This window comes from Typopeltis vanoorti, chromosome 18, assembly GCF_054136105.1.
Source record: "Typopeltis vanoorti isolate ZY-2024b chromosome 18, IOZ_Tvanoo_1.0, whole genome shotgun sequence".
NCBI lineage: Eukaryota > Metazoa > Arthropoda > Arachnida > Uropygi > Thelyphonidae > Typopeltis > Typopeltis vanoorti.
Window position 1 is genome coordinate 106,668,352 of NC_143566.1, and position 11,441 is coordinate 106,679,792.

The 11,441-nt window shown below is 34.8% G+C and overlaps 1 protein-coding gene across 1 annotated transcript; it reads right to left on the reverse strand.

Moving 5' to 3' along the window:
• Nucleotides 1–456: 456 nt before the first annotated feature.
• Nucleotides 457–8,009, reverse strand: LOC150097034 (uncharacterized). Its single transcript, XM_090408606.1, has 3 exons — nucleotides 3,517–8,009; nucleotides 1,451–1,996; nucleotides 457–722 (listed from the first exon to the last, which is right to left on the reverse strand). Exons 1-2 carry the CDS (start codon nucleotides 3,637–3,639, stop codon nucleotides 1,481–1,483), a joined length of 639 nt encoding a protein of 212 aa, XP_090264732.1. The 5' UTR covers nucleotides 3,640–8,009; the 3' UTR covers nucleotides 457–722; nucleotides 1,451–1,480.
• Between the last annotated feature and the right edge of the window lie 3,432 nt (nucleotides 8,010–11,441).

Genomic DNA, 11,441 nt, shown 5'->3' on the forward strand with positions numbered 1-11,441 from the left:
GATCTGATGCGCTGACTACCTCTTCTGGTGATGAAAGTGATTTTGCACCAGTTCGCAAACATTGCCGATTATTGTCTAATAGCGATGATAATTCTGATGACAAAATGTAAAAAAAAAAAAAAAAAAATTACTTTTCAATAAAAATTAAATGAATAAAGCTTCAAAACAAACTTAGGCATTCTTATTTTCCTGAATTTTCATAAACTTTTTTATGCGATTTTAGGTTTATTTTAATTCATTGCTTCGGTTTTATGCGGTTTTAGAAAATTATGGAACGTATCCCTAATTTCTCAACGTAAGTTAGGCCTTTTTTGTGCGATTTTTTATATGAGGTTTTCTGTGGAACGTATCTACCGCATAAAAAAGAGCCGAGTGTACTACTTGTTTATTACGTTTGTATAATTCACGTGTTCTGCGTCTGCGTGCTGTTTGCACGAGAAAAGTTCAGAGACAGGATAACTTTGCTAAAACGGCATTTATTTCACAGTACATGTAGAATACAATATATAAGTAAAACAAAAGAGTAACTTTGCAATATTTACAGGAAATAGGCAATTATCGATTAATCGATTCTTATTATTATTAAATAGCAGTCAGCAGTTGACAATAGAGTATCGCATTTGAACACCATCACATTAATACCACAGCGCCACACTCGCTTAGACGAAATAAAAACATACTTAGACCATCTTCCATGTCTACCACAGTCCTTGGTTTCGTATCTGTGAACAAAATGGAAGAAATTATTAATTAAAAGCAATAAAAATCAAAACAAGATAACGATGTTAATTGAAAATATAATAAATATAAAACGCAGTAAGAAATTATAGCATTAATCAAACCATTATTAATTTTTATTTCAGAATATAGTTTTTTAAAGTCTATGTAATGAGGGTACATGTACCTATCTTTAAATGATTATTGTTTGAAATAGTGTGAGCGCAATGTCGAATTTCGTGAGTTTCCGGGAGTGGCGGAGAGAAATTGCATGGCTGAACGAAAAGCTGATGATTGAACTAGCTGAAAAGGCGTAGATTATAAGAAATTTTTGGTCCGGTTCTAATCAAGATTGCAATAAAACCTATAATAATCTTTCTTCTGCCGATCTAGCATTACCACAAGCTTATTCAGAAACCATCAAATAAAAAATAAATAAATAAAGCTTTAAAAAATAAAATAAAATATTTTCTTAAATTATTATAGTGTATAATTATAAAAATAAAAACTTCACTAAATTCTGTAAATAGGAATGAATATCTTTCCAGATTTCTTTCCAGTTACATATATTCTGATGAACTGGAATTGGTTCGTTTGGAACTATATATATCATTACCCACAGAAGTGCCAAATTCGTTTCCCACACATCTCGGATTCAAATTACGGCATTCTTTAAATAATTCAATTTAAAAAAGGTACTGTATATAATATATAGTTAATAATCCATACTTACCAAATAAGGAGCGATGGGCTATGCATAAGTTTAATAGCCTCCACCATAGCCACCTCCATAACCACCATATCCTCCTCCGAAGCCACCATACCCACCTCCATAGCCTCCCTCACCTCCAATTCCAACACCATAACCGCCTCCGAGACCAACGCCGTAGCCTGCATAACCACCTTCAAGGCCATATCCCCCATAACCACCTCCAAGGCCGATACCATATCCTCCATAACCTCCCTCTAGACCACCTCCATAACCTCCCTCTAGACCACCTCCATATCCACCATAGCTACCAGCAAAGCTTCCTTTATAAGGGGAATCAATGATGGCAGCAGCAGGCAAGCTGGCAGCAGTGCCGGGTTCGTTGGTTTTCACTACTGCACGAAAACCTGCCTTGTCAGCAACATAATCTACTCGTCGAGAACGGCCATCTATATCTCCAATGTTGTAAGAACCAACGACGCCTTTGTAACCATTACCACTTTCTGATCTGCCGTTGGTGGCGCCTTTACCATCGACTATCTGGTATTTGAAGGCATAATTGCCATAGTCCTAGAGGAAGAAAAAAAAATTGTCGTAAACAAAATGTATGCATATTACACATTAGTTGACATAATATCTAAAAGTGTTCAAAATGAAATAAACAAATCCGCTAATGCCTTTTATTCCTTATAGGGTGTAGGTGAGGCCGTTATAGCGCTATCTAACTTTTGTAGATAGGATGGAAGTTCTATCTCCACCAGTGACCAATCAGATAACTGGCCCTAGGAAATCACTAATAACAGCACCTGGCGAAGACATGAAAACAAATGCCACCATCTCGTGGTCCCTAATCCTAATGCAAGATATTAATGTCTGAAATAGTATGGGTTCTGTGGTCGATTTTCTTGATTACGGGACAAAAAAACTTGAGTTTTCGAAAAAGCTTGACCATGCCAGGGATCGACTAGCTCAGGAACTGGTTGAAGAAAGGCTTAAGAAAAGTTCCTGTGGTCAGCGACTAGAATCGAACTTAGATGGTCTTCTTCAGGCGACGTAGTACTATGGATGCAAACGTTATCTCCACAGGCCTAAATGTCTTCAAATCTAGGCCGTTTTAAAATGTATGCACATGACAATCTTTTCTTGGAATAAAGAAATCTAAAACCACAATGAGATTCATGAGTCAGATCAGTGACTCACTCTTAAAGATTGGAGGATTATCATTCAAAATTAATCTATCCATCTATCTATTGTGCTTAACAGTGCGAATAATAATCAGCTGGCACTCTCATGTAAATAGATAATATTGGCCTACAGCAACTGTTATGTTCTTCCACATACATGCCAGATTTTATTTTCTTATACAGTATCATGTCAAAATAACTGTCAATGGCTTAAATTAAAAAAAAAAAAAAATTAAATCTTACAACTGATATTTCGATGTAACATACCTCAACAAGAGTATGAGCATGTAACTCTCTGTCTGACTGCAGAGAACCAAAAACCGGCTAATCCTGTACATAAGATTGTTACGTTTACAAAAAAAAAAAAAAAAAGCTATATATACATACACACAGTGCTTTTCTTCTGGCCTAACGCACTGGAACGGCGTTCCGGCACCTATTTTTTTTTTACAGTTTTTTCAATTTTTCAAAAGTAATTTTTGAATTAATGTTCGAGCGTACATAACACGTCTACAGATGTGCCCGCCATTAGCATCTACGTTTGTGGCTGTATGGACGTGTGATTGACAACATGAGGAAGATTTTCGGTAAAACATTTATTTATCTAAAAAATATCTTTATTGAATTGGCGTAAATTTAACGTCATTATTTTCATATCCTTTTATTGTTTGTTTTTTTTTTTTTTTTACTTTTTACACGAAATAACATCAATTACATGAAATGCAATTGATGCTATTTTCTAAGATCCAAGGAATTATTAATTGTTTTAGATATTAATGTTAATGGTTGTTATAAAAATATTCTGCTTCCATTTGATGGTTCTAAAAATGTAAAAAAAAATATAGCTACTTCTTCAATCAGTTTATTATTTTTTTTTAATCAACATAAAAAATAATTGCAACTTACATCTTGTTTTCTAGAACTTTCGCTGACTCCCCCAAAACCGTAGGAAGCAGACACAAGAACACAAAGAAATATGACCTGTAAGAGAGTAAACAGTAAGCTTTCTTTATTTTTAATATACTTCATTTTATTATTATTATTTTAACTCGACGCCATGTTAGGTATAAGAGTAAGGTATAAAAGTTTTAATTCTTGAATAGGTAATTAAAGAGAAAAAAAAAAGTAAAGCATTTAGTCTCTATGAGATAGCCTGTCTAAAAACCTGTCTAAAAGAATGCCATTTACTCCTTTTTGATGAAATCACAAGATTAGATACATTTTGTAATGTTTACATTTTGAGAGTCATCAAATATTGCGAAAAATAAAAAATATCTCTTTATAATGATTCATTTCGTCTGCGTACCAACGTTCTATTATCGTTTCATTAAAGGAATTATATTAATGCAAATTATAATTTGAAGGATTCGGAACGTTAATATGCTTGTAGGACTATGCATCAGAATTCAAACATTTTTTGTGAATTTTCTTGGAACAAATAATAATAAGTCCGCCTGATGTTTATTTTAGACTATTCTTATTTTGTAATCGTAACATGAAACATACCGTAATAAATCTAACTTAAGTTAGCTAAAGCGACTAGGGGGAGCTAACATCGATGGCGAAAATTCAATTCTTGCAACAAATAATAATAATAAGTCCGTCTGATGTTTATTTTAGACTATTTTTATTTTGTAACATGAAACATATCGTAATAAATCTAACTTAAGTTAGCTAAAGCGACTAGGGGGAGCTAACTTCGGCGAAAATTTTCAAATCGCTCTGTTTCAAATAGGATGCCTGTGAAATATTTTGTATTGCGCTCCACTATGACTATAACATAAAACGTTAAAAAAAGTAGAAAATTAAGCGTGTGATCCTTTTATTCTAAATTTATGTCATGAAGGGAAAATAATTTTTACCGTCAAGTTCCCGTTGTACTTGTGTCCTGCTAGAATTTGCAACAATGCTTATATTTACTATTATTTAGCATTAATCTTGGAAATTATCTGTGCAAAAGAATAATACCAGTTTCCACCCTCGTAATTTAAAAATTAGGAAAACTTACAACTCGAAAACTTACCTTAGTAAGCATGGTGCTGGAAGTTTGTTGCTCTTCTTGTCGATTGTGACTTGAGAACTGATTCTGCTTTGGACTACTGATCTTTTATATACCTGATCTTAATAATCAACCCAAGTGGAGTGGGGGAATATGCCAAGCAAGAATTTTAGTAATTCTGACCTTTATCTCATAAATACCTCATTGTTAAAAATGTCGAAAGCCTCGTTGATATTGTTTAATTATGGTCATAATCATTCATATTGAGAGCCGGTACGGATCTGTACGACAATGAGTAGGTGACATACTGTTACATGAAACGAAGGTCGCTTTAACGATGTTAATGTCCACCCCCAAATATATGTCCTGGACAATTGTGGCCTTAACCCATTTTGTGTACAAATTTAAAATACCGATTGCTATGTTTTTTTTTCGAGTTGTTGCGGTAACTCTTTTTTTTTTTTTTTTTTAATAATATACTATCGCAGTCTGTGAGTGTTGACTTTTTATTTCGTGCTTTGAATACTGATTTCGAATAAGAAACAGAGGGGCAAAAACTAGCAAAAGTAATCCCAAATGAACTTGAAAACCGTATCCATTCCTTAAAAAAATATATTTTAGCAGATGCACCAAATCTGCTATTTGAATAGAAACTATACGAAAGGAGATATATGAAAAATGGCTTTTTTTCCCCATGATGAGTTTGAAAAAATCAACAGAACTTACTATCATGAGAAATGTATGTGTTATTATATGCGTTTTTGTTTTCTCGAAATACTTAAAGTAATTTGTGCTACCAATAACAGAAAGAGAGCACACTGAAATATAAACATATTCGAGGGTGGTCTGAAAATTCGCGGCCGCGACAGTAGATGGCAGCACTATCAGCAAGATTTTTTTACTAAGTTGGTACATCTATCATAAGCATCCATGTGAAAAAATTGCAAGTCATTCTATCAAGTAGTTTCTTTTATACAGCTGTCTGAAGCAAAAATGTTGTCTGTATCCCTTGAAATGGATAAAGTTGAGTATCGTGCGGTTAATAAATTCTTTGTAAAAGAAGGTTTAACGCCAAAAGAAATTCATTCGAAGTTCATAAAAGTTTATGGGCACTCTTTTCCTTCGTTTTCGACAATTAAGAAATGGGCTGCCGACTTTAAACGTGGCCGTACCAGCCTTGAAGATGATCCAGGTGAAGGACGTCCAAAAAGTGTAACAACTACAGAAATCATTGATCAAGTGCACGATATGATATTGGATGACCGGCGAGTCAAAGTGCGTGAAATTGCTGAAACTACAAACATTTCAAAAGAACGTGTAGGATATATTTTGCATGAAGAATTGCATATGAAAAAGTTTTCGCAAGATGGGTGACGCGCTTGTTCACAGCAGATCAAAAACACGCTCGCATGAAAATCTCTGAACAATGCTTGGAGCGTTTTAACAAGAATAAAACTGATTTTGTGCGTCGATTTATTACTATGGATAAGACTTGGATTCATCATTACCCATCAGAATTCAAACAGCAGTCAAAACAGTGGACAGAAGCCGGTTGTTCAGCGCCCAAAAATGACAAAGTCAGTTCCATTAGCAGAAAAGATCATGGCATCGGGGTTTTAAGATGCTATAGGCAGTTTGTTTATTAATTATCTTGAAAATGGTAAAACAATAACCGGGGAATATTATTCCGATCTTTTAATCAGGCTACACGAAAAAAATCGTGAGAAAAGACCCGGTTTGCAGAAGAAAAAAAAAATCATCATTTTTGGCAAAAAATCAAGTGTTTTGGCAATGAGAAAATTAAGGGATGGGATCTGCACTATGAATTGTTGTAACATCCACCCTATTCCCCAATTTGGCTCCCTCTGACTTCTGTCTCTTTCTAAAACTGAAACTCTTCCTCGCTGGTCAGCGTCTTTCTTCGAATCAAGAGGTGATTTCAGTTGTATCCAGAAAGTCGAATACCTGATGGTTGAATGAAATTCATCTTTCATCTAAATAAAAAATTTAGGTTCTGCGATCTTTCATATGTGGTATTGATATATAATAATTTTCTTCTAAATGAATAATTTTGAAAAGTTCTGCCAAATTGTATACCTCTATCATTGTATCTTGAAGATATGAGGATGTAATAATGATGATTTGGCTGGCCTTGTTGGCCGAGTGGTTAGCGTATCCGCTCTCCAGCCAAATGGATGGAGGCTCGAATCCCCCCCTGGGCATGGATGTTTGTAATTGTCTGTGGAAATACTAGTGGGGTGGTGCTTGGCGGTAGATGGCGTTGGTGTAGCTGCAGTCAGTTGGTGGATTGAGCAGTGGAGACAGAGCTGTAGAGAAGGTGCCCTCCCTTAATGAGTCTTGGACTCCCTGGAGGTGTCAAATAATAATAATATGGTTAATAATTCGGCAATAGCTGAGCGAAATCTTTCTTTATGAAAGGTATAGTTTGTTTTATTATAATGCATGCAGTTTAAAACATAAATAAATGCAATTTTTCTCCTGGAAACACAAATTTTTCGTCTCGTAAACTCAAGAAAATCGACCGTAGTACTCACGTTATTTCAGACACTAACATATTCTGTTAGGGTTAGGTACTAAGCGATGGCAGCACTTGTTTGCCCGTCTCTTCATCAGCGCCACCTATAATTAGTGGTAGTCATGAGCCAGCTATCTCTGATTGGCTGCTGGTGGAGTTTGAACTGCCCACTCAGTCTCAAAAAGCTAGATAGGGTTTCAATGCCTCGCCTGCTCCCTATAAGGGAACAAAAGGCGTTAGCTAATTTCTTCATTTATTTTATATTTTGATTTAACAATGGCTTTTAGATTAATCTTCTGTCTTCGCATGCTTTCTGTCATTTTTTCCACAAAGTCCCCATCATTCTTTATATTCTATATTGTAAGAATTTCCATCGGATTCACAATCACTACTCTTTTCTTCCTACGTGCGTCTATTAGTTTCCATTTTGAACTTGTGTGTTGCATTCATGGAAACGATCGCAGCGCCATTTACTATGGTGGAATGTGTAATGCTCTCTTCTGAGCTCCAGTCAAAAGAAAAAAAAATAGCAGACATTGATTTCATACCTTTCCTCCTATGTATTATTCCCCATTATAGCATTTAATTGTTAACAAACGTCTATAAACGAAAGGTTATAAACTTCTAGTACATTAGTGCCATGAGAGGAGTGAGGTTTTTTTGTATTTTAATTATCATTATTTTTTATTTATGATCATAGGGATCCGCAGAGGTGGGGGACAAACGGGGCTTTTCCCCTCTGGGATCTATCTTGAAAAAAAAAATCCAAAAAATTAAATAATTAAATAAAAATTTATTTATGTAATTATTTGTCTGCAGGCTTTTGCCAAGTGGAAAAGTTTCTGCAGACGTCCATGTTTATTATTATTTTTTTGTAATTGATTTATTCATTTTTATCTGGTCTGGAAGCCGTGCCATATAGCTTTACATGATGGCTTTACACCGGATTTACATTAGCTTGGGGATGAAATTCATCCCCCCCCAAGGTAATGACAATCACAGTCATCTATGCCAATGGGAGGAGTGGGAGGGATTTCAGACCATATCCTGTTGTCTGAAATGTTGTCTGTTGAGAGGATACTCTAACCACTCGGTCAACCAAGCCAGTAAATATACACAAATAGCGAAAAAACCATAATTTAAGCAAATTAACACTTAAACTATGCAATAAACAGACAAGACACTACCTCTTAGCTATACTTGCTTAGTCCATATCTCCAATTAACGGAACACTTTCCATCCCACATGAATTTCAATGGGATTCTCAAAAATAGTACATCATTCCAAGTTATCTGTAATCAATAAGAAAAAAAAGTTCTTTCTTCTACTACTTCCTCTTCTTCTTCTTCTTCTTCTTCTTCTTCTTCTTCTTCTTATTATTATTATTATTATTACACTGCATCTTCAGAGTCTGAAGATTTATCCCAGGAGAATCAAGCTAACCATTATTGACACGTTGCCTATCATATTCCCGACATGGTTGCACAAGTGGTTAGCGTATCCACTCTCCAACCAACTGCCTATGGAGTCGAATTCCACTGTTGGCATAGACATTTAAATTGTCTTTAGAATCGCCCGGTGTGAAACCTCCACTTCGCTTATTGGAGGCCTGAAGTGCTTTGAAATAGTTCCATGTTTGGTCTATAAGAGCAGAGTTTATAAGAACTATAAGTTCGGACTATAAGAGCAGAGTTTTCGGACTTTCTAAAAAATATCTATTAAAAGACAAAACTGTATAAAATAAATAAAAAATCAGAAAAAATCCTTATTCTGCCCATGGTACAAATGAACTATACATTTACAAAGACGGCCTATGTAGATCAGTGGATGTGGCGTTTGCACAAGACTTGTTTCAAATCTAGTCAGTGACTAGAGGAACTTTTTCGACCGGTTCCCGAGTTAGTCGATCTCTGGTACGGGCAAGCAGTTTTTTTTTTTTTTTTTTCGGAAACTCCGGTTTTTCGTTCTGTAAACTCAAGAAAATCGACCGTATAACCCATACTATTTCAGACATTAAAAATATTGTCTTAGGATTAGGGACCACGAGATGGCGGCACTTGTTAGCCGTCTCTTCACTGCGTGCCAAGCGATAGTAAATTAGTGATAGCCTTGGGTCTGATTGGCTACCGGTGGAGATTAAACTGCCTCCATCAGTCTCCAAAAATTAGTACTAAAACGGCCTCGCCTACTCCCTATACAGAAATAAAACGCATTAGCTGATTTTTTTTTTTTTTTTTTTTTTTACTACCATTAATATTCATTGGCAAAGCATTCGCAATCTCCTCCTGCAATACATTCCACTCATTGAGCCAATCCAAAGCAGAACACCCAGTCCTAACGTCTTTACCGATGGCATCTTACATAAGTCCAGGGGGAGAGGAGGACAGTGGCCTATTGCTCTCTCCTTTCTTCTACATCACTCCTATAAAACTTCTTTAGTAACATGTTTTTATCGTATTCCCTCATTCCCGCCTATCAAATAAACTTTGTAACTTACAAACCTTGAGTATCCTCATAGAAAACATTCACCCGGCCTGTTAGATATTCAAATAATTTAGAAGAGTCTTAGTTGTGGAGATGTTCGGTGGAAACTTGGATTCTACAAAAAAACTTGGAGCGTTCCTCGGATGCAGGCATTTATAACTTGAATTACATGTAGTTTTTTTTTTTTTGGGGGGGGGGGAATGAACATTTCTATAATAGTTATGTCCAGTGGCAGCTCATGGCTTGAAATCGTAGGGGTGCTGCAACTTTCGAAATACATACACACTGTAAGTACAGTGTATACGTGTTTGGATAAAATATCAAAATTACAGTAAAAAAAAAAAAAATTAAACATGAAAAAATATTGTTTATTATCGATAAAATTATACAGTTTGGTATAATTCAAAATTACTTAAAAATAAAACATATTTTTCTTGTTTTGTTTCATAAAAAATATTGTTTATTATCGATAAATTATACACTTTAGTATAATTCAAAATTACTTAAAAATAAAATCCATTATCATAACCCCAATAATGTTCTAAAATGAAAACTATAACAAATGTTATGTCTTTAATTGTAATGTCCAAATATATAAAGAGACGGAGTAAACACGATAAGCACTACGAACACTCTACTACTGGCGCAAACTGCATATAAACAACAGTAGAACTGCGCGACGGACAGTGCCCCATTACACTAATAGCTCACATCTGACTATGACGTGCTATGTTTGCGCGCGTAGCAATATGGCACTGTGGTAAACACAGTGCTGCTAGCGCCCTCCTAAGTGCTACAAGATGGATTTTTATTATTTTTTTATACAAAATCAGAGAATTGTATAGGATTATCGATGATAAAATTAAATATTACAAGCTATAAATAAATTAATAAATATATTTATATATCAAGAAAAATTGGGGGTGTTGCAGTTCTGCAGTGCCTATGCACGAGCTAGTTATGTCACTGTATTAGTTGTTTATAGCAGATGTGGTTGGCTGAGTGCATAGTAAAGTTCCCCTCTCATTGGTGAAAGAAAAAGCTGTGGGTTCCAGTCCGACAGTGGGATTGAGTTTTTGTAAAAGCTTGTTCTAGACGAGCTTGCGTAGCTTCTTGATTTTATAAGGCTTCTCTTTTTGTTTTTTTTATTCATTTTTTAATACTATTTTTCATATGTTTTCTCGATAATTTGTGGCTGATTCAGTGTCGTAATTCCTTTCCGTTAATTTTTATGAAAATTTTCATAGGGATTCCGCGATAAACTAATGTTTTATGTAAAACTTTAAAATTTCATACTTTTAAAAAACTACAAAATATTGTAGCTTTAGTTTTATAGTTATTTGGTTATATTTTTTTCTTCGTATAAATCTTCGTGTTGAACTGAGCTGCAAAAGAATTTAAAGCGAAGACAAAACTCAAATATGTTTTTGTTTATTCAGTTGACTTGTAAGAAACATTTTTCACATGAAAGTCCAAAATACTGCAGCGTTCACTAGAACAGGGAAGAACAGTACTTTTCTGAGCACCTACGTAAACCTGTGAATATCCCACTTCCCCTCCAAAATGAAGTCTGTACTCTAAAATAAAAATTGAATGCCAGATTCCAATCTAGTCCTGGATCCGCTTCGTGGAGCCATAGCTGACTATTTTTGACAAACCGGAACATCTCGTTGAATGCATTTGATCTTTATTGCAAGTTTATTTCAATTTTTTTCACGAAGTTCTTTTAATAGTTGACTGAAACATTATTATATTACTATCATTATGCTCGTAAATATTATTATTATGATTATGATTCCATGGAATCCATAA

Coding starts and splice junctions, on each gene's coding strand:
- LOC150097034 (XM_090408606.1), bottom strand. CDS start 3,639: ATGAAGTATATTAAAAATAAAGAAAGCTTACTGTTTACTCTCTTACAG. Junction 1,997..3,516: donor AAAGTTCTAGAAAACAAGAT/GTAAGTTGCAAT, acceptor TTCTTCCTCTAG/GACTATGGCAATTATGCCTT.